At 38.3% G+C, this 22,902-nt stretch overlaps 1 protein-coding gene across 3 annotated transcripts in view; it reads left to right on the top strand.

Annotated features, from left to right (window-relative positions):
* Window positions 1-22,902, top strand: part of Rnmt (RNA guanine-7 methyltransferase) — a 31,968-nt gene extending 9,066 nt beyond the window's left edge. For 2 of the 3 annotated variants that reach the window (XM_013116824.3, XM_040741651.1), the window contains exons 5-11: window positions 1,585-1,697; window positions 3,323-3,504; window positions 3,636-3,800; window positions 13,581-13,698; window positions 16,886-16,987; window positions 17,944-17,977; window positions 19,440-22,902. In XM_013116824.3, coding sequence (XP_012972278.1) covers window positions 1,585-1,697; window positions 3,323-3,504; window positions 3,636-3,800; window positions 13,581-13,698; window positions 16,886-16,987; window positions 17,944-17,977; window positions 19,440-19,477 — 752 coding nt within the window. In that variant the 3' untranslated portion in view covers window positions 19,478-22,902. Of the gene's footprint in view, window positions 1-1,584; window positions 1,698-3,322; window positions 3,505-3,635; window positions 3,801-13,381; window positions 13,539-13,580; window positions 13,699-16,885; window positions 16,988-17,943; window positions 17,978-19,439 lie in introns of those variants that run through there. The other variant, XM_021229819.2, reaches the window with a different exon arrangement.

The following is a 22,902-nucleotide window of genomic DNA, read 5'->3' as shown; positions in this document are numbered from 1 at the left end:
ATCAGTCAACAGGCAGCATTTCTGTAAGGTTAGTTATAATGTGGGACCTGAAGCCTTATTGACAGATGTTATGTATTCTTTACCTTCAGACTCATTGGTCTGTCTCACATTTTCAGAATGGTTTCATAATACCTGGGAATGCTGCTTACCAAGTTATGTAGATCTTATGACTGACAACAAGAAATCAAATTTGCTTAATATTAAGTGATTGATACAGATTTGTTTTTCTTTCAGAGCTGTAATTTTTCTTTTTTTACTTGAAAGTCAAATTTTGTCTCTGGTAGCAAATACTATGCATTGTGTCCCTTTAAATGACCCTGTTTGTCTTCAGAAATACATGTATAATAGTCAGCAGTTGATAGTCATTCTTTTAAGTGAAAGTGACTTATTTCAAACAAGTGACCAGTATTAACTGCACCAGGCTTTTTCTTTTGGGCCAGCTTCCAAATCATGACACAGGGACTTAATAGTTCTGAATGCTTGTCCTAGCTTAGGTTCATTTCTGGCTAGCTCTTTTAACTTAGCCTGTTTCCCTTTAACTGCCTTTTGCCTTGGGCTTCTTCATTTTCTTTCTCCCTGTATATCCTTTCACTGCTTCTCTTGACTGGCTGACTGGTTGTGATCTCCCTCATTCTCTTCTTCTCCTTCCTCCTCTTTCTCTCAAGCCTAGATTTCTCCTCCTATCTATTCTCTGCCTGCCAGCTCCACCTAGCCCCTTCTTGCCTAGCTCCTGGACATTCAGCCTTGTAGTAGATCAATTAGGTGCTTTAGGCAGGCAAGGTGAAATAAATGCAACACATCTTTACACAATTAAACACACACCCTTAGGTCATTAAACAAATGTAACACACCTTCACATAGTTAAAGTAGTATTCCACAGTTAGCTCACAACTCAGAAGAGATTATGCTAGTTGCTGCTGGTAACAAGAGAAGGCTGCTCCTTCCCCTCGGTGATGTTCAGGGCTAGGAATCACATGGCCAGGATTGACTTCTTACAGCTTCATGAAGAATGTTCTAAATGAAGATGGGTTTTCCCACTGGTGTGTGGTAGTGAAGAACACAGGACACTTCCACAGTGCCATTTGGTGCCGCTGCTTTGCATTTATCATCGGGATGTCTTTACCCATCATTGCTCCTTTCACAAGTGCAAATCTCAAAGCAAGGACGAGAACAGAAACATTCCAGTATGAAAACTCTAACTTGGTGTTTCACAAAATGAGCTTGTACGCAGTGTTAACATTTAAAATCTGGGCCTGGCAGGTTTCTCATTACATAAAAGAGCGAGCCCTTACTGCCTAAACTGAAGTTTGATCCCCAGAACCCATGATGGAGGAAAAGAACCAATTCATGAAAACTGTCCTTTGGCTTTCACACATATAGTAATGATGACAAAATTGATCATTCTAGCACTTACCTAGTGTCAGTACTGTTAAGAAAACTTCTGCACTGGGACAAAGGAATCAAAGTGTTTGTTTAAATCCTAAAGCCGTTTCCTGTCTTAGGCCTGGATTTCATGCCCCAGTTTATTAGTTGAATTGATATTCTGTGTTAACATTTACCAACACCCTTTTTTTACCCTTGTAGATATTGCTGATGTTTCTATGAAACAATGTCAACAGCGTTATGAAGACATGAGATGTCGACGTGATAATGAATATATTTTTAATGCAGAATTTATAACTGCTGACTGTTCAAAGGTACAGAATCTCTGTCTTAATTTTGACATTTATTTTTATTTATGTGTATGAGTGTGCCTTTGTATGTGTTTGTGCACCACATGTGTGCTTGGTACCTGTGGAGGCCAGAAGACGGTATCGAATCCGCTGGAACTGGAATTAAGGACAGTTATAAGCTGCTATGTAGGTTCTGGGAATCAAAACTGTATCTGATACAACAGCAGCAAGTGCTCTTGACTCCTGAGCTATCTCTGCAGCTTCATCTCTTAAAATTTTCTTCCTACAGTGCTGGGGATCAGATGCAAGACCTCGTGCATGCTACATCTCCCATCTATAAAATTGACTCATTTGTTAAAATGTGATTCGAAACAATAAAAATCTTAAGGCATACATTTTCAATATCTGCTGGAAATTCTGTTATGATAAATTCTTAAGTACTTAAAGGAAAGTACTTTTAATAATTGGATATTTGAAATACCTTTGTTGCTTTTTGATTTGGTCAAGATTCAGTTTTTAGTGTCCCTAGGGCATTGGTCCTAGGAGCCCCAGAGTCTACAGGAGCTTAAAGTCACTTATATAAAATGGCATAGTATTTGTGGATAGCTACACACATATTCATGTATTCTTTAAAAATGTGTTTAGCTGATTTTATTATTGTACATAATACAATGAAAATGTTGTGTAACTAGTCACACTATTGTTCAAGAAGTAAACAAGGAAGAGGAGTCTGCAGATTTATATAAAAATAAATTTTCCGTTTTTATATCTTCACTCATTGTTGGTTGAATTCACGATTACAGAACCTAAGGATATGAAGGGCTGATTTATTTTGCAGTAGACCTGGGCTTAAAAGTGTGTTTTGTTTATCTTGTAGTTTATAAGAATGGTTTCCAGTCATGCTGAAATTATTGTATGTTTTCTACCTTCTATTTGTTTCTGAAATTCTGAACTTAATTGGTATATTAACTGGGAAATTGGTATATTAACTGGGAACTTGATGTTGTTTGTCTTTAAGTATTATATTTTAAAACATTTAAAAGGTACAAATTTAGTAGTCATGCAGTCTTAAAAATGAGGATAAAAAAATGTATGCTGCTAAAATAGTGCATATTTCAGCACTATTTCTTTTAGGTGCCAAAGGCTGAATGTTCTTTGTTTTTCATTACTCAAGTTATTATTGAATGTCGGTTTATTTTAGCCCTCAAGACCAACTGAAATGTTGTATAACATTTTGTGTGTTTGTGTGTGTGTGTGTATGTATAGCAGGGTGGGGTTCCATTTGTGATACAGATACCACAGGGGTCAGAGGACTCCAGTTTTTACTTTCTGCTTTGTTTGTGATAAAGCCTCCCTGTTAGCTTCTGCTTTATATCCTGGGCTAATTGGCTGAGCTTCCAGAGGTTCTGGACGTCTAACTCAGATATGCTCTATATCCTGTTTTAGGCCAGGGTAAGGATATTTTTTTAATATGTCCCTTGTTGTAATATGTACATGAAAAAGAGTAAGTCAAAGATTGATGAAACCTATTGGTTACTGTCAGAGATTGTCTACTTCAAGAACACCACATTCTAGTAATTTACTAAAAACAACACTTTTAATCTGTGTTGTATTAGTTTTGAATGTTAACCCATTTACATTTGTTACAGGAACTTTTGGTTGAAAAATTCCGTGATCCACAAATGTGCTTTGACATCTGCAGCTGTCAGTTTGCTTGTCATTACTCCTTTGAGACCTTGGAGCAGGCTGATATGATGCTTAGAAATGCTTGTGGAAGGCTTAACCCTGGGGGCTATTTTATTGGTACCACTCCCAATAGCTTTGAACTGATGTAAGTAACTTGAATCCAATTAAAATCAGTCAAAATTGTGTCATGTAGTTTTTCACATGAATGATATGATTGCTAGGATCAAAAATGTTAATCATAATTCTTTTATTTTGGTTGTGGAATAACCCTAATAGAAGACGCCTTGAAACTTCAGAAACAGAATCATTTGGAAATGAAATATACACTGTGAAATTCCAAAAGAAAGGAAGTTATCCTTTATTTGGCTGCAAGTATGACTTCAACTTGGAAGGTGTTGTGGATGTTCCTGAATTCTTGGTCTATTTTCCATTGCTAACTGAGTAAGAATGTCTTGATCTGTTGCTTTTCCTTTCCCCTCATCCCTTATCCTAAGGGGACAAAACTAATATTGCTATTAATACTGTATTTTCAATGCAACCCCAAGAAAAAGTCTTACCTGCAGAATTGAGGTCCACTTTAAGTAGCTTTCTTTCCTAAGAGAAGGGAGCCATCTGCTTATTCTCAAGGCAGAAGACAAATGACCCTGCACAGCTTTGATAATATAAAAATGAGAAAATCTAAAATCCTTGCTTTGAAAGAGATTTTCAGAAGTTTGAAACTGCCTGAAGAATAGCCCAGTGTTTTTTCCTTTCCTTCCTTCCTTCCTTCCTTCCTTCCTTCCTTCCTTCCTTCCTTCCTTCCTTCCTTCCTTTCCTCCCTCCCTCCCCACCCACTTTACCTACGTGGTCTCTATTATGTAGTCTTGACTGTCCTGGAATTCACTATGTAGCTATGTAGACCAGGCTGGCCTTGAACATCACTAATATCTACCTGCCTCTGTCTTCATAGTGCTGAGATTAAAGGCATTTACCATCACACCTAACTTCTTACAGTGTTGATTACAAAGTTGATTCATGAGTATATTTCCCCCATGCATATTAATTTTGAAGAATTCTGGTGATTGGCAAGCACAGGATAAATTGAAGGATTCCCCTGCCAGTAGAATATAATAAAAGCCAACTTAGATGGGGACTATATACAGATGACCAGATTTCATTTTGTAGTTTTGAAAATAAATATCTATTTTGAATATTAATTGAGGAAGTAGGAGGAGTTTTGCTGACCTAGACTTGGCTGATTATTTTAATCTAGACTCAGTCACAATATAAGAATCTCTTACCTCTAAGTTAAGAAATTAGTTGCTAGGTTGGTACCTCATTGTCCTGAACTCGAGAGACTGATACAGGAGGCCAGCTTGTTTACAAACAAACAAACAAAAAAAGAAAATCAAGTAAGAAAGACATGAGGGATATTGGTCTGTAATTCTCTTTCTTAGTTGTGTCTTTGTGTGACTTGGGTACTAAGGTATTTGTAGCCTTGTTAAAAGAGTTTGACTATGACCCTTCTGCTTCTGTTGTGTGGAACAATTTGATGAGTACTGATATTAGCTCTTCATTGAATTTCTGGTAGAATTCTGCATTGAAGCCATCTGACCCTGGTCTTTTTTTGGTTGGGAGACTTGATGACTGCTTCTGTTTCATTAGGAGTTATAGGTCTATTTAAATTGCCTATCTGTTCTTGATTTAATTTTGGTAAGTGTTATCTGTCCAGAAAATTGTCCATTTCCTTTAGATTTTCGAATTTTGTGGAGTACACGCTTTCAAAGTATGACCTGATGATTCTCTGGATTTCCTCAGTGTCCGTTGTTATGTACCCTTTTCATTTCTGATTTTGTTAATTAGCATGCTCCCTCTCTCTGCATTTTGGTTAGTTTGGATAAAGGTTTGTCTATCGTGTTGGTTTTCTTGAAGAACCAACTCTTGTTTCATTGACTCTTTGTAATGTTTTCATAGTTTTTACTTTATTGATTTCAGCCCTCAATTTGATTATTTCCTGGCATCTACTACTCAGGGGTAAGTTTTCTTCTTTTTGTTCTAGAGCTTTCAGTTGTGCTGTTAATTCTCTAGTGTGACTATTCTCCAGTTACTTCATGTGGGCACTTAGTGCTATGAACTTTCCTTTCAGTACTGCTTTCAAAGTATCCCATAAGTTTGGGTATGTTGTGTCTTCATTCTCATTGAATTCTAGGAAGACTTTAATTTTGTTCTTTATTTCTTCCTTGACCCAGGAATGGTACAATTGCGTGTTGTTCGATTTCTATGAGTTTGTAGGGTTTCTACAATTTGTGTTGTTGTTGAATTCTAACTTTAAAGCTAGGTGATGTGATAAGATACAGGGGGTTATTCCAATTTTTTTGTACCTGTTGAGGTTTGCTATGTTGTCAAGTATGTGTCTTTTTTCAAGAAGGTGCTATGTGGCGCTGAGAAGAAGGTATATTCTTTTGTGTTTGGATGGAGTGTTCTATAGATGTCTGTTAATCCCAGTTGGTTTATAACTTCTGTTAGTTCCTTTGTTTCTTTGTTAAGTTTCTGTCTGGTGCTCCTGTCTAGTGGTGAGAGCGGGTGTTGAAGTCTCCCACTATAAGTATGTGAGGTTTTATATGTGATACGAGCTTTAGTAATGTGGGTCACTTCTCATTTGGGGCATAGATGTTTAGAATTGAGACTTCATCTTGATGGACTTTTCCTGTGATGAATATGACATGCCCTTCTTCATCTCTTTTGATTGATTTTAGGTTGAAGTCTAATTTGCTAGATATTAGGATTGCTACACCAGCTTGTTTCTTGGATTCCATTGATTGGAAAATGTTTTCCTAACCCTTTACTCTGAGGTAACGTCTGTCTTTAACTTTGAGATGTGTTTCTTGTATGCAGCAGAAGGATGGATTCTGTCTTTGTATCCATTCTGTTAGCCTGTATCTTTTTATAGGCAATGTAAGACCATTGACATTGAGAGATACTAATGACCATTGATTATTGATTCTTGTTGTTTTGGATTTATTGGTGGTGGTGTCATTATGTGTGGGTTTCTACCCCCCCCTTTCTTTTTGTGTTTGGTAAAGTGGGGTTATCTATTGCCTATGTTTTTGTGAGTGTAGTTATCTTTGTTGGGTTGGAGTTTTCCTTCCAGTTCTTTCTGTAGGGCTGAATTTGTGGATATGTATTTTTTAAATCTGGCCTTGACATGGAATATCTTGTTTCTCCATCTACGGTAATTGAAAGCTTTGCTGGGTACAGCGGTCTGGGCTGGCATCCATGTTCCCTTAGCATTTGTAGAACATCTATCCAGGACCTTCTGGCTTTCAAAGTTTCCATTGAAAAATCGAGTGTAATTCAGGTAGGTCTGGCTTTATATGTTCCTTGCCTTTTTCTTTTGCTGCTCTTAATATTTTGTCTTTATTCTGTAAATTTTATGTTTTGATTACTATGTGGCGAGGGGACTTCTTTTTGTGGTCCATCCTATTTGGTGTTCTGTAAGATTCTTGTACTTTCTTTAGGTTGAGGAAATTTTCTTCGATGATTTTGCTGAATATATTTTCTGCACCTTTGAGCTATATTTCTTCACCTTCTTCTATACCTGTTATTCTTAGGTTTTACCTTTTCACAGTGTCCCATATTTCCTGGATATTTTGTGATAGGGATTTGTTGGACTTGAGATTTTCTTTGGTCAGTGGCTATATATCCTGTAGTTAGTATTCAACAACTGAGATTCTCCTTCATCACTTGTATACTGTTGGTTATACTTACATCTGTAGTTTCTGATTGTTTACTCAGCTTTTCTATTTCCAGCATCCCCTCATTCTGTTTTCTTTATTGTTTCTATTTCAGCTTTCAAGCCTTAAACTGTTTGAATTGTTTCCTTCAATTTTTTGGTTGTTTTTTTTTTTTTCTTAACTTTCTTTAGATTCTTTAAAAGATTTATTTCTTGAATTTTTTGGTTTGTCTTTTCCTCCATTTCATGTTTTTTTGTTTGTTTGTTTTTCTTTTATCTCTTTAAGGGATTTTCTTGTTTCCTCTTTAAGGATCTCTATCATCTTCATGAATTAGCTTTGAAGGTCCTTCTCTTCTGCTTCATCCATATTGTACTTTTCAGGTCTTGTTGGTGTGGAGTCCCTAGATTCTGGTGGTGTCATATTGGTCTTTCTGTTATTGTGTTCTTTTGTTTTTTTAATTATTATTTATTACATTTTTTAAAATTAGAAACAAGCTTGCTTTACATGTCAATTCCAGCTCTCTCTCTATCCCCTCCTCCCACGCCCCCAACAGTCCCCCCCCAGCCTCCCACCCTATCCCTACTCCCGATATCCAGAGTCTGTCATTTCCTTCAAGGAAGGGCCTAGGCCCTCCCCCCAAGAGTCTAGGATGAGAGAGCACCCCTCTTTGTGGTATGAACACACGAAGTCAATTTGTATGCCAGGGATGAATACTGATCAACTTCCAAGGGCCCCATAGATTGTCCAGGCCTCTTCACTTAACACCCACATTCAGGGGGTCTGAATCAGTTCCATGCTGGCCTCCCAGCTGTCCGTCTGAGGTCCAGGAGCTTCCCCTTGTTTGGGCCAGATGTTTTTGTTGGTTTCACCAGCCCAGTCTTTACCCCTTTGCTCATCACTCCTCCCTCTCTGTCCCTGGGTTCCAGGGTTTCAGTTCAGTGTTTAGCTGTGGGTGTCTGCCTCTGCTTCCATCAGTCACTGGATGAAGGCTCTAGGATGCCATATAAGGTAGTTGTCAAATTCATTATCAGGGATAAACATTTAAGGTAGTCTATTATTTACGTTGGCAGTTGGTGTCATCCTTATAGATCGCTAGAGGTCTCACTGGTGCCAGATCTCTCCTCAAACCTATAATGACTCCCTCTGTTATGGTATTTCTCATCCTTTTCTTCCCCCAACTTAACCTTCTTGCTCCCCCATGATCTCCTCTTCTCCCCCTCTCTTTTTTCCAGGCCTCCCCCCCCACTCCCAATCTGTTCAGGAGATCTTGTCTCATTCCTCTTTCCTGGGGTACCATGCATATCTCTCTTAGATTCTTTCCTGCTTCCCAGCCTCTCTGGCAGTGGAATTGTAGGCTGGCATTCCACTAATCGATCCATGTCTAAAAATCCATATATGAGTGAGTATATACCATGCTTGTCATTTTGTGACTGGGTTACCTCACTCAGGATGGTTTCTTCTAGTGCTGTCCATTTGCCTGCAAATTTCAAGATTCCATTGGCTTTTTCTGCTGAGTAGTACTCCATTGTGTAAATGTATCACATTTTCTCTATCCACTCTTCAGTTAAGGGGCATCCAGGTTACTTCTAGGTTCTGGCTATTACAAATAATGCTGCTATGAAGATAGTGGAACAGACATCCTTGTTGTATGAATGTGCATCTTTTGAATATATGCCTAAGAGTGGAATTGCTGGGTCTTGTAGACTGACTCCCATTTTCCCGAGGAATCACCATACTGATTTCCAAAGTGGCACTCCCACCAGCAGTGGAGGAGTATTCCCCTGTCTCTACATTCCCTCCAGCATAAACTGTCATTGGTGTTTTTGGTTTTAGCCATTCTGATAGGAGTGAGATGGTATCTCAGAGTCGTTTTATTTGCATTTCTGTAATGGCTAAGGATGTTGAGTTCTCTCAAGTGTCTCTCAGCCATTTTAGACTCCTCTATTGAGAATTCTCTATTTAGTTCTGTAGCCCACTTTTTAATTGGATCTTTTGGTGTTTTGGAGACTTGCTTCTTGAGTTCTTTGTAATTTTGGAGGTTAGCCCTCTGTCAGATATGGAGTTAGTGAATATCTTTTCCCATTCTGTGGGCTAACTTTTTGTCTTGTTGGCTGTGTCATTTGCCTTATAGAAGCTTCTTAGTTTCAGGAGGTCCCATTGGTTAATTGTCGATCTCGGTGTCTATGCTACTGGTCTTTCGTTGAGGAAGCGGTCTCCTGTACCAATTCGTTGAAGAGTATCTCCCACTTTCTCTTCTTGTTTCAGTGTGGCTGGATTTACGTTGAGGTCTTTGATCCATTTGGACTTAAGTTTTATGCAAGTCGATAGACATCTATCTGCAGTCTTCTACATGCCAATATCCAGTTATGCCAGCACCATTTGTTGAAGATGCTTTCTTTTTTCCATTGTATAATTTTAGCTTCTTTGTCAAAAATCGAGTGTTCATAGGTGTGTGGGTTAAAATCAGGGTGTTCAATTAGATTCCATTGGTCTACCTGTGTATTTTTGTGCCAAAACCAGGCTGTTTTCAGGACTCTAGCTCTATAATAGAGCTTGAAGTCAGGGATGGTGATGCCTCCAGAAGGTCCTTTATTGTATAGGGTTGTTTTGGTTATCCTGGGTCTTTTGTTTTTCCATACAAAGTTGATTATTGTTCTTTCAAAGTCTGTGAAGAATTGTTTTGGGATTTTGAAGGGGATTGCATTGAATTCGTAGATTGCTTTTGGCAAGATTGCCATTTTTACTATGTTGATCCTACCAATCTAAAAGCATGGGAGATCTTTTCATTTTCTGGTAACTTCTTTAATTTCTTTCTTTAGAGACTCAATGTTCTTGCTATACAGTTCTTTCACTTCTTTGGTTAGCATTATCCCCAGATAGTTAATGTTGTTTGTGGCTATTGTAATGGGTGATGTTTCTCTGATTTCTTCCTCAGCCCATTTATTATCTGTATATAATGTGGCTACTGATTTTTTTTTTTTTGAGTTAATCTTGTATCCTGCCACTTTGCTGAAGGTGTTTATCAGCTATATGAGTTCTCTTGTAGAGTTTTTCAGGTCACTTATGTAAACTATAATATCATCTGCAAATAGTGAAAGTTTGACTTCTTCCTTTCCAATTTGTATCCCCTTGATCTCCTTTTGTTGTTTTATTGCTCTAGCTAGAGCTTCAAGTACAATATTGAAGAGATATGGAGAGAGTGGACAGCCTTTTTTGGTTTCTGATTTTAGAGGAATTGCGTTGAGTTTCTCTCCATTTAGTTTGATGTTAGCTGTTGGTTTACTGTATATTGCTTTTATGTTCAGGTATGTTCCTGTTATCCCTGATGTCTCTATAACCTTTATCATGAAGGGTTGTTGGATTTTGTCAAAGGCTTTTTCAGCATCTACTGAGATGATCATGTGGTTTTTCCTTTGCAGTTTTTGTATATGGTGAATTACATTGATAGGTTTTCTAATGTTGAACCATCCCTGAATTCCTGGGATGAAGCCTACTTGATCATGGTGGATGATTTTTTTCCGATGTGTTCTTGAATTCAGTTGCTAGTATTTTACGGTCTGTTTCTTCTGCTTTATCTGTGTTGTGCGTTTCAGATCTTGCTGGTGTGGATTCTCTAGATTTTGGTGTAGTCATATTAGTCTTTGTATTGCCGAGTGTTCTCTTATACTGTCGTCTTTCCATCCCTTCGAGTGGGTGCAGGTGGGGTCTCTCCCTCTCCTCTAGTTTCCCTGTGACGTATGTGAGCCAATACTTCAGTGTCTGCAACTCTGGATGGTCTGGCCTCTCCTGGTATTTTCCACACTCAAGCAGTGGGTGAAGGGTGGAGGGTGAACCAAGCGTGATGTGTGGCCAGACTCATGGAGGTCCTTCCTGCCTGGGTGGGTCTACTCTACTCGAGGAGCCCCGGGAAGATCCAAGGAGGGGGTGATGGTGGGAGTTGGGGCCAGAGCAGGGCCCACACTTGAATACTATTTTCATATCATTAAATATTTTTGATAATTTCATGTATAAGTTACAATTTTGATCAAATCCCTCCTTCCCCATATCTACTTCTTTCCATGTTCCTCCCACATCCTCCTCACACATTATTTTCCTTTTTATGATGATGTAGCCTATTAAATCCAGTTAATATTGCCTATATCCTCATGACCTTTTTCTGTTGCTTGTGTTTTGTGATGGAACCTAGTCATCTGGAGTTAGTTTGTTGCTTGCATATTTAGTAAGAATTTCTAGTCTACCTATGTTGAGTGGGAATCAGTTTTGATTTTGCTGTTAACTAATCATGGTTGATTTCATCTTAGGAAGGAGGAGCTTCTAGCTCTGTTAATTAAATATTTGTTTTGATTTTTGACTGGTGAGGTTCCTTGATTCCAATATAGGTTTTTCAATAGATTGATTATATTCCATTTGTGTGTTTGGCTCAGTGAAGTCTCTGGAAAGGTTCAGGTGTGGTTGAGGTGTCTAAACACTAATAGTAGTATAGGCCAGTGCTCAGGTGAGGTTCTAGAGTTGAGGAGAGTGGAGAAAGGAACCATATCAGCGGTGTGTCATATATGGGGCAAGAACTGAAGGGAGTGTGGGGAGCTCAGGAGTCATACCAAGAAAGCCTGCTTCTGTCCCTCCTTCTGTGGCTGAGTAAGAGGAAGGGAAGTGGTTGGGTGGGATGAAAGACACAGTAGTCTCACCAAGAAATCCCATGGCTATAGCCTAATGCATCAGTTTTTAAAATGTATTTATTTGTGCAGGCATTTGGCGATTAAATGTTAAATTTGAAAATGTTAAGGAAACCCCATGACTATAACCTAATGTATCAGTTTTTAAAATGTATTTATTTGTGCAGGCACTTGGTGATCTAAATGTTAAGTCTAACTAAAATTGTTGAGGTTGAGATGGCTTTTTGCCATCTAATTTAGAACTAAACAATAATGTAATTAACTTGCTGAAACATCCATTCAAATTGCTCAAATTGGGTTCTTTGTAATGATTAGTTTTTCCTTCTTTTCCCCCTTTTCATATAACTTGCTTTTGTTTCTAGTGGCTTGTCTTGGAGATTTTTATAATTGAGTTGCCTTGCATAAAAGAAGTGCCTATGTTTATGCTGCCTCCAAGAAGGGCTAGCGTGGTTAACAGCCAAGTCTTTGTATGTGTCTTCTGCAGTGTACCAGTACCCGTAGCCGCTGATGTACCTAGCACCACTCCTTTTAACTGTCCTTCCCACTCAAGCTTTGTATTATGTTTTTTCCCCCTTTGCCCATTACCTGAAATTGTCTCCAGGAAGAGAATTGTAAAGAGTAGTGTTTAGGTATAATGGGGTATGACTGTAGGAGACAGGAAGGATGTTCCTATAAAACTCAGGAAGTGGTAAAGAGACTGGGCCAAGAAGAAGAAGGACAATAGTGGGGCTGGACCACAAAGACCAGCTGTTAAGAGCCAGCATTATCACTTTAGAAATGAACGGCTCAGAGACCATGTTCAGGGATTTTGAATTATATCCTGGAGCCCAGAGAAGGGCACTGAAAAGGATAATAATGTGACCAACTTTGTATGTTTGACAGCTCAACCTGGCTGTAGCTGGGAAAATTCATTGAGGAAAGGTAGATCTGGAGGCAGAGGATAGCGTGATGGTGCTAGTGGTCGATGTAGAATGGCAATGAATGAATGTGGTTTGAAGTGGATGTGCTGTGGGTAAGAGAAAGAGAACTTTATGATTTATTGACCACAGGGAGAATAGAGGAAAATAGATGAATTTGCGGCAGTGATGAAGACAAGAAGTTCATTTCTGATACATCCAGGGGTGGTATCGGATGAGCAATGATACTAATCATTGTCACAAAAAAATCAAACTCCAGACAGCTTCCAACATTCCATGTAGTTATAATATAAATGAGGCAGACTTCAAAACCTTAACAATTAGAAATTAGGTTAAAGGGAAACCTGTAAAACAATTGCAAGAAGCCATCCAAGATATACTTTTGACCAAAAAAATAATAATAATAATAAGTTTATCTTACCAGAGAATACAGGAGATGAAAATGAATACTTTAAGATGTTGTTGTCATTTGCAGATGTGGGGAAGTAAGTAAAGTAGAACTGATAGAAAAGTACTCTGCATGGCCCTTTGTTCCATGACCTGTGTGTCATGCCAAAGGAAGACCTGTCTAGCTTATGGACATTTAGAATAGTTTTCTTCATATGCATTGTTACTTTTCCTTCATTTGTATTACTCTGTTCAACATAAATAAATATAGTTTGCTTAGTTAAACCCGGATGTCACTGCTATCACTTATAAAGTAAACTGTAAAATTAAAGGACCAGAGAGATGGCACTTGCTGTGAGGCATGATGACCCCTTCAGCCCCTGGGACCCACGTCATGGAAGGAGGCAGCCAGTGCCCTCAGGTTGTACTCTGCCCACCACCCACAAGCACACATGCATAAATTTCATGAAATAATTTTTAAAAGAAATTCCAAACATTTGAAAGCCTTTCCATTAATCTTTTTTTGGACAGAATGGCAAAGAAATACAATATGAAGTTAATATATAAAAAAACATTTCGTGAATTCTATGAAGAAAAGATTAAGAACAATGAAAACAAAATGCTCTTGAAACGCATGCAGGCCCTGGAGGTAAGTATACAGAAAAGGTATAGAGGTTCTAGGATGTGGTGAATTTCTTTGGTAGTGTGGGCTCTTTTTTTTTTCAAGGTTCTTCTAAAATTGTGTAGTTAGGTGTGTTGTGCAGTTTATAGTTGCTGTAGATACTCTACCTTCAAGAACGGAGGCTGATAAAGACTGCTAGAATGGATGTTTAGTAAACACTTGGTGAATGAATGAGTGGTACTCTCAACAAATTCTGTTTCTGAGGTAATACTACTTTAAAATAAGGTTTGTCTATCTCAGAACTATTGGCATTATGGACTGGAAAGAATCCTGTTCTGCACTCTGGTAGTATATTCAGAACACTCCTGGCCTCTACCTATTAGATACCCTGCTGTGACAGTCATGTTTCCCACTGGGTAAAAATCAAGACCTCCCTATCTAGAACACTTCTCTGTGACTAGGTTAGCAGTTTATGGCCCTCCTGGCCAGGGCCTAGGGCAAGCTCATACCAGGGAGAAATTTGTTCTCTGATGACACTCTTAACACTGACAACTTGTTATATACTGAAGCCAAGGCTGCTTGACTCTTGTGCTTCTCCCAGTGCAGCAGTGAGAGACTGCACAGTCACTGCTTGATCTCCCTTTTCCTTTTATTCAAGAAATATAAAGTATTCGAAGTACATGTTATTTGTTAGAATCATAGAGCAGTAGAATAATATAGTTGTGCAAAATTCAAGGTGTTTCATTTAATTTAGAATTGTCTTATTTTTTATTTTTTCGTTGTTCTCATCATTCTCCAATTGAGTTTCAAGTATGGTTACTCCCCCCCGCATTATCGAATGGGAAGATCCTATACTAATTGACTTTTGAAACCTGCAATTAAACTGTTCAGCTATACATCCTGTATTTTAGAATTGAGAAATATTGTATGCATCTTGTATTTAGAATTATGAATATTTTTATTAGCTTTATATTGGGATAGGAACTTGGTTTTGTTTGCTCTGAGGTAGAAAGGAAAAAGAAAAGCTGTAATAGCTCACATGTTCGTGCCCCTTAGCAAATTGCTCTTCCCTGATAGGCAGTAAATGCTCCTTCAACCATTGGACCATTGCTTTTTTTCAGTATATAAACAATGGATTTCTGTAATTGATTTAAAATGTATTTAAATAGATAAAAGAGAGCAAGGATCTTAATTTTTTTTATAAGACCAACATATAGCCCTTGAATTGAGGGCAGTGTTAAGAGTAGGTAGTATGTGTAGGTATTCAAAGTGAGTATATAAAAAGGAAGGCAGCAAGGTGTAGACAGAAGCCTGAGAAAACGGATGTTTAGAATGTTGTTACTAATAACTTCTTGTCCTAAGCACACTGCTTTTCTCAGTTTGCCTTCTTCATCCATCCTGCCCTTGATATGACCCTGGCTGTCTGAGAATGTAAGCAGAAATAGCCTGTTTGGAAAAGTGTTTTTGGTTGTTTATTTTGACTAAGCTCCTCCTGTGCACCTGGTCATGAGACCAAGGGTCGAAACAGTGATCATGCTCTTGGTGCTTTAATCCAAACTAGAGATTTTAAGGGGTTCTTGTTATTTGCGAAGTCAGGCTTCCAGCACTAGCCCTTTACAGCTTTCCATAATTCTCAGGAGGAAGGACAACTGGGAGGGTAAGGGCCAAGACACTGGGATCACAACAGTCTGGTGCCCACCTTCTGTTTTCACTGAGAACTTTCTTGGGAGGCATTTCTGGAAGAGTTACTCCTTTGAGAAGTACTATCTTACATACATTATGTAAGGTTTGTTGTTGCTGTTGGGGATGGCAGTTTGTAGTTCTTACCTTTTGTTTGGGCATCTGTAAAGGAGGAGGTGTCTGTAGATACACAGACTATCTCGCTGTGGCGTTGGTAACTAGTACATTGACTGGATTACAACAGAGTGGGAGCCATTCAGAATGAAGTCCTGAAGCTTTGTGATACAGTAACACTAAAGTAAAGAGATTGAAACTCAGAGTAAACTTTTACCATTGCTCTTGTTAAGATTGGGTAAAAAATAAAGTTGTGAATGCTAAGAATGTACAGGACCCACAAATCCAAAATAATTTCATAAAAGGTCTTGTTATATAGTCTAGGCTGTCCTAGAACTGGCAGTGCTTCTGTATCTCCTGAATACTGTGATCATTGTTACATGTTATCAGGTACAGCAACCCATTGTACTCAGAATAGCAAATAAACAGCTTTATTTCCAATACCTGGATATGCAGTAGGATATTTATAAAGAAAAAGAAAGAGCTGGAAGATGCCTCAGCTAGAAGATCTGAGTTAGAGTCCCTGAGTTAGAGTCCCAGAATCTATAAAATAGCTGGGCACATCTGCTGGTGCTGCTGGTGGTAATCTTAAGGGTAGAGATGACCTGACAGCTGAGCTCCAGAACTGTTGAAACCTGTCTCAAAAACTAAGGTGGATGATCCATCCGAGGTTGACCTCTGGTCTATATCTACACATACCCTAAAAAAAGCGGGGGTAGTAAAGTAGGCATTTGAGAATCATCCCCATGAACGTTTCTTAAGACAAACTAGGTTTTAAAGTGGCTACATCCAGCCCAGGTTCTTAGAATATTAAAGACAAAAGATTTGTAGTATATGATATATTGCTAAAAATGAATTAAACAGAGCACTTGGGGTAATTTAGAATACTACCTTTTTTCAATATTTTTTAGATTATAACAGAAAAAGCTCTTTGCCAGAAGTCAAGATGTCAATGTTTTCTGCTAAATGACCCTTGGATTAAATTATAACATTTGTCCAAACTATAAATAGTCTGAAATTATGATAGAAGTTGACAAACATTTTGGAGATAATTCCCTCTCCTGCCTTTTTCTCTTATGTAAAAACTGTATAGGGCCTGGAGAAGTGGCTCAGTGATTCAGAGCACTTGCTGCTTTTGCAGAGGATTTGAGTGTGATTCCCAGCACCCACATCAGATGGCTTACAACTATCTGTAACTCTAGCCTAAGGGGATCCCCAAGGGCCTTCTGCTTGCTATGGGTACTGACATACCTATGCCTTGGACACACACTTTCTCACACACACACATCTTTAAAAGAAAAGAGGAATGTGTATTTGTAAAGCAATACTTAGGGTTATTCTTACAGTTTCAGTGGTTTACCCTGTCAAACTATTTTAAGTGTAATGAGATCTCTTAACTAGACAATGTTTGCTTCCTTAGCCATACCCTGCAAATGAGAACTCTAAACTTGCCTCTGAAAAGGTTGGTGACTATGCACATGCAGCAGAGTACATGAAGAACAGTCAAGTAAGATTACCTCTGGTAAGTTTCCAGCGTTCACAGTCGGAAAAGGAGATGTGTGGGGAGACAGGTCATTTCAGTTGTTCACAGTGTTCAGGCTTTACTTAAGGGTTATAAACAATGTCCGCCCTAAGTTGTGATAACTTTGATGCTGTAGAACATAAAATATATTTCAGTGAGTAACATAGAGACCTTTTATGGGAAGCTAAGGGTGAGGAAAATTCATAAGTTTGGTTTGCAAGATTCCTTGCTAACTCAGTGTTCCAGAGACAAAATTTCAAGCTCTGTGAACGTAAATAGAAGATGGGAGGATGCTACATTTTCATTTGTATTGACTTTATGCAGGCTCTCACTTTTAAAAAATTAACTGTGTGGTGGTAAGACAAGCCTTAATAGTCCCAGTGAAAATTGCAGACGTTTTCATAGCACGTTTCTCTTAACATCTTAGAATATTCCTCCCTTGTAATTTCTTCAAACTTACTGTGTCCTAGAACTGACACTAGATCTTATGAAGTCAGTGGCCTGTGCAAAGCTGCATATACCATATTTATTTATTTATTTATTTATTTTGGCAAGTGCAGTTTATTTTGTGATGCATACTTTGTAATTTTTTTGGTAAAACACAATGTTTTTCATTTTTAAGTTATAGTTTTGAGGTAGATATTTGTTTCAGTTTTTACCACCACTCCAACAACTCAGCATCGAGATTAATTTCCTATAAAGAAATTTGCATTTTCTTGTTAAAACATTTGCTACTTCCCAATACCATGAACAATGAGTGTATATAAACTGACGTTGTGTCTTTAATTTTTTTCAGAAAGTTACTTACTGGTTGTTTTTAGATGTGTATATCATGTTATGTGCATTGTATGTGTTTTATGGTGAAGTTGGGAGTTTGCTACCTATCCTTTATTAAACAATAATCTTGCGTTTACTTCTGCATTGACTCTAAAGTTTCTTTCCTTTTATAATTTTAGGGAACCTTAAGTAAGTCAGAATGGGAAGCTACAAGTAAGTATTGTCATCCAGCTAACAGTGTCAGTGATTCTGTTTTAAGGGCATCTTTAAAACTTAAAAATGGGCCGGGCGGTGGTGGCGTACGCCTTTAATCCCAGCACTTGGGAGGCAGAGGCAAGGCGGATCTCTGTGAGTTCGAGGCCAGGCTGGACTGACAGCCTCCAAAACAATACAGAGAAACCCTGTCTCGAAAAACCAAAACAAAAAACAAAAAAAAAAACCTTAAAAATGTTAAGATATTTTCCTTATATAGTTTGTGTTTACGCTGATGCATTGAAACACATCTCCCACTTCCTATATATGTAAAATCTCCATTTGCACATCTGTGTAGTGACAAAAGGAAATCTCTGTAGACTGTTATTCAACATACCTTTATGGGCATACATATAAATATTTTCATTACATATTTGTTGAATCAGCTGCCTCTGTCTTCATCTCAGGATTCTGTTGAATTGTTTGGCTTATAGGATACTGCCATGGGTATTATTTTACTTGGCCATTCATATGTGACAGCATTAAGCAGAGTAAGGGGGGCTCTTAGGGAACATGTTTTGAAACAAGCGTTACACATATACATTCTGCCATGAGACTGGTGTCTTCAGAGAATATTCCACAGTCCTAGCGGATATATAAAGACCTGGACTTCAGCAGGAGAGTGGTGTAGAGGACTTGAGCTTGCAGATCCTTATGTAAAGATAAAAGGATCCTAATCTTTCACAGGAATGCCTTGGGAACTTGAGCACAGTTCCTACTGTCCATTTAAATGTTTGCTGATTCTATGGAAAACAAGTGTCAGAGAAACACTAGTAAACATTGAATGTTGGCTTACAGTGTTATGTGAAAGGACTTCAGGTGACTAAAACACAAATAAGTCTGCATTCTAGAATTCAGTGGAAGAAACAAGCACAGATAAATATTGCCAGCCAATTTAAATGCTGAAGAGGGGAAGGTAGCTGGAGAGTTTAAAGGTAGATTTTCAAACCAACAAACTCAGAGAGATAATAATAATGATTATTAAGTGTTCAGTAATATCTGGGCTGCTGTAAACATGTCATCTATTGTAATTCACCTAATCTCCACAAACATGAGTTGACTATATGTTGTCACAGGAGAATGCAGCTTAAGGCTTGGGCTAAGTGGCAGAACTAATCTAGTTGACCAGGTTCCCATTTTCTCAATCATAGCCTTATAGAAATCCTTACCATGAGCAAGACTTTCAGAAATTTTGAGTTTCAAATTGTGTATCTGAAATCAGATGCTTGTATTCTTAGTGGTGTTAAATGGCTAAGTAGATTTTTGTTTTGAAATACGCTTAAATGATTCTATATTTACTCCCAAGCCACTCAGATAATAGAACTCAGAAACTGTATGATGTTTTTCTTTCTCAGTCTGCTTGAGAACATTTTCCATGGTGATATAAATAACTAAACGCTGACTTCTCTTATTTCTTCTTTAGGTATCTACTTGGTTTTTGCCTTTGAGAAGCAACAGTGAGCACTTAGTTGTCTCAGAGTGCACTCCATCGTTACAGATGTAACAAACCATCTCATACATTTGACAGCTGTTAGTTTATTTTAATAGTAAGTTCTAAATGTGTAGGATGCTGCCAAAAAGTCCAGTGTATAAATTTGACATTTACTGTCTGTGACAAGTTAGCATTGTGTGTGTGTGTGTGTGTGTGTGTGTGTGTGTGTGTGTGTGTGTGTAAGAATGCTTCTTTAAGGTCTATTTTTAAGTAATATTTTAAGAATTGTTTCCCTTTACTGTCAAAAACTATAACAAAGCATGTCAGAGCAGCTGACCTCACCACAGTGCTGTGATTTGCTGAGTGTGTTTACAGAGTTGAATTTGCAGCAACTGCAGAATTAACAAAGGAGTGCTAGTTTGCCACCATGCACTCGAAGTTTTGTTACAGTGTTTTTCAAGATTAAATGGCATGTGTTCTGTACATTTGAATGTAAGTGTTCAATATATATTGTTAAGGTTATAAGATTAAAATCTGATTTTAGAGTTTCAAAACAGCTACCTGGCTAAATTTTGACTGTGTTTTAATAAAATAACTATTTGCTAATACAATGAAATTCTGAGACTCTAGAAAATTTTCGATGGCAGCATAGAGATATTGTGGAATGGTGTGGTGTTCTGTTAAGAATTTCCTAACATAGCAATTAATATGTCCAACTGTTGAAATTAGGGTACTTTTAACTTTCTTCATTGGACAGTGATTCCATGGTTAGAATTTCTTATGTGAAAGTGCCATGTCATAATCCTATTGCATATTGTCTTCAAATGTATATATGCAAAGGCAACAGGAGTAGCTCAGTAAGAAAAACAGGTAGACTTCAGGTGAATCCTCACCAATAAGAGATGTCAGTTACTAATGCTGTGTCTTTCCCAGTCCCAAACAAGGAACCCCTGCTCTTCTCTTCCAGCATTGGTACTTCACAGAAGAATGCACTGTCTAATTGTCATTCAAACATGCATTTGTTGAGGTGTTAATGGTGTAGAGGTTGGCATGGCTGCCTTCTGAATATTTACTTGCTGTCTCACAACCATTAAAATTGTCATTAAGTTGCCAATTACAGAATTGACTTCTAGAACTGATGTCTGTGAACTGCTGTCTTACATTTAAAAAACTTGACAGCCTTTAGATAGATCAGGAAACCTGAGAGCAAATGCAATTATATATTCTTTCAAAAATCATTTATTTAAAGGACAATTTACAAAGATCTTACTTTCTATAAAAATCTATAGTATTTGCTTTAAAAGTAGACTTGGGGATGAAGAGATGGCTCAGCAGTTAAGAGTGCTGGCTGCTCTTACAGAAGACCCTGGTTCACTTCCTAGCACCCACATGGCAGCTTATTTTAACTGTCCATCTCCAGTTTCTGAGGATCTGACACCATCTTCTGGTCTCCATGGTCACCAGGCATGCACATAGTACATATACATACATGCAGGCAGAACACTCATACATATAGAAATAATTATTAAAAATTAAAAGTATAGTCAAATTATATATTGTCATAGTATTAGAGAGTAGCTTTGGTGCAGGTTTTGGGGTGTGGGATGTCTTAGAAATTCAGGCTCATTTTATTTCTGGGGAAGTTACTACTCTGTATTTTGATGGTTTGGCAGGTAGGGAAAGCTTTGTTGTATGTAATTCACGATCTTAGTTGATAGGTAATGCAGCAATTTGTAGTCTCTTTCTGTCCTTTCCATTTCATTCCATGGGTTGTTTTAGGAGAGAAAATTTCCTCAAAGGGTGGAGGATGGCTATCCCAAACAACGAGAAGAGAAATGTGGAGTTCGTAGGCCTTTTGCTGAGGAATCATAGAGAACTGAACTGGGTCTAAGATGGACTCAAGTCTTAGACCTACTGTCATAGACATAGGAGAGTTCCCATGAGGACACCCTGCAGGAAACAGTTCAAGCAGCTGCCTCTTGTGTTGTTCTTACCTGTTCAGCCTTCACCCCTACACTACTCCTTGGTGGATTTAAATGACTCAAGATGAGTTCTTGAGGACAAGAATGAAAAAGTAGTCCTTTCCACTGTTTTGTCATCAAATGAGACTTTTTCCAGCATATTTGGAACCTACATGTTTAATTTTGTCAGGACTTGTAGTACCTGATGAGAGAGGCATGGGTTTCCATTACAGGATCTAGGAAGAATCCCTTACTTTGGGCTCGGTGATGAGAATGGGTCAGAGGAGCTGTGCAGACACTCCCAGGCCTGTCACATAGGGTACTCTCCAAGGGTGAGTTTCAAAATGAAGGTCAGGGGCTGGAGACATGGCTCAGAGGTTAAGAGTGCTGGCTGCTTTTTCAGAGACTGGAGTTTAGTTCCCTCCACATACATCAGGTGGCTCAAAGCTGCTTGTAATTCTAACTGCAGGGACTTCACCACTTTCTCTGGGTTCTGCTGGCATGTGCACACAGGCACAAAATCAAAGTAAGTCTTTAGAAATGGAGATCATGTGGGTCATTTGTGAGAATGACACAACTTGAACTGGAGATAGTTGTTTTAGGGACAAATCTGCATTGTAGTAGGACCTAAAATGCTGACATGGAATTATTTGGGTCTAAAATTTACTCAGGGAAACACTCCAGTGTATACAGTGTGAGAGAAACTAAGGAGTTTGCCAGTTCCTACCAATCTTTCTGGTGTCCTAACTGGTACAGAGAGCCTCACCCTGCTGGAGCTGACTCACCACTTCATGCTTTTGAGCACTTTGCATACTGACTCCCATCAGTAACAGAAGGCTCAGACTGAGTAGAGTCACTTATGTGATCAGATGATGACTGAATAGCAAGAGAGAATACAGATTTTCTCAAGACCAAAGCATATAACATTCCCATTCTGTAATAGGTCTAGACTCCTATTCTTACATACTTCCAAGGGTGGAACAGGTGACTCCTACAGCCTGAACTGTTAGTTATTGAGGCACCTTAAGAGGTGTATTAATTTCTGAGTAAGATGCTCCAATAAATAGGGTGCCCTTGCAGGAAACAGCTAGACCAGGTACTCTTCATGGTATGGGATCTACCCCAACCTTACTGTGTGAATGTGTTCCATGTAAGAGGGTCTCTAACAGAGGATATAAAAATTCTGCTTTAGTGTGAGTATAGGCGGGCCTAATTTTGTGGATTTGCTTGTTTAAACTCTAGTCCAGTGTTATACCTATACAGGCAGTTGGGTTCCTCAGTGACAGAACATAAATGAATTTGTAAGCCAGAAGCTGGGAACTCCTTTCCCATCCGATTCTAAGCAAAAATCTGGTTTCATCTGACTTGAAATATTATGTGACTGAAATAAAAAACATGGTTTTCACTTGTCAGTGTTCATGAGATTCTTATTCTCAACAGTTGTACATTCTCATGATTGTACAATATTTCGTTGAATAAAAAACATTATCCAA

The sequence above is a fragment of the Mesocricetus auratus genome, unplaced genomic scaffold (genome assembly GCF_017639785.1).
Source record: "Mesocricetus auratus isolate SY011 unplaced genomic scaffold, BCM_Maur_2.0 Super-Scaffold_6730, whole genome shotgun sequence".
Classification (NCBI taxonomy): Eukaryota; Metazoa; Chordata; class Mammalia; order Rodentia; family Cricetidae; genus Mesocricetus; species Mesocricetus auratus.
This window is presented reverse-complemented; position numbering and strand designations above follow the sequence as displayed.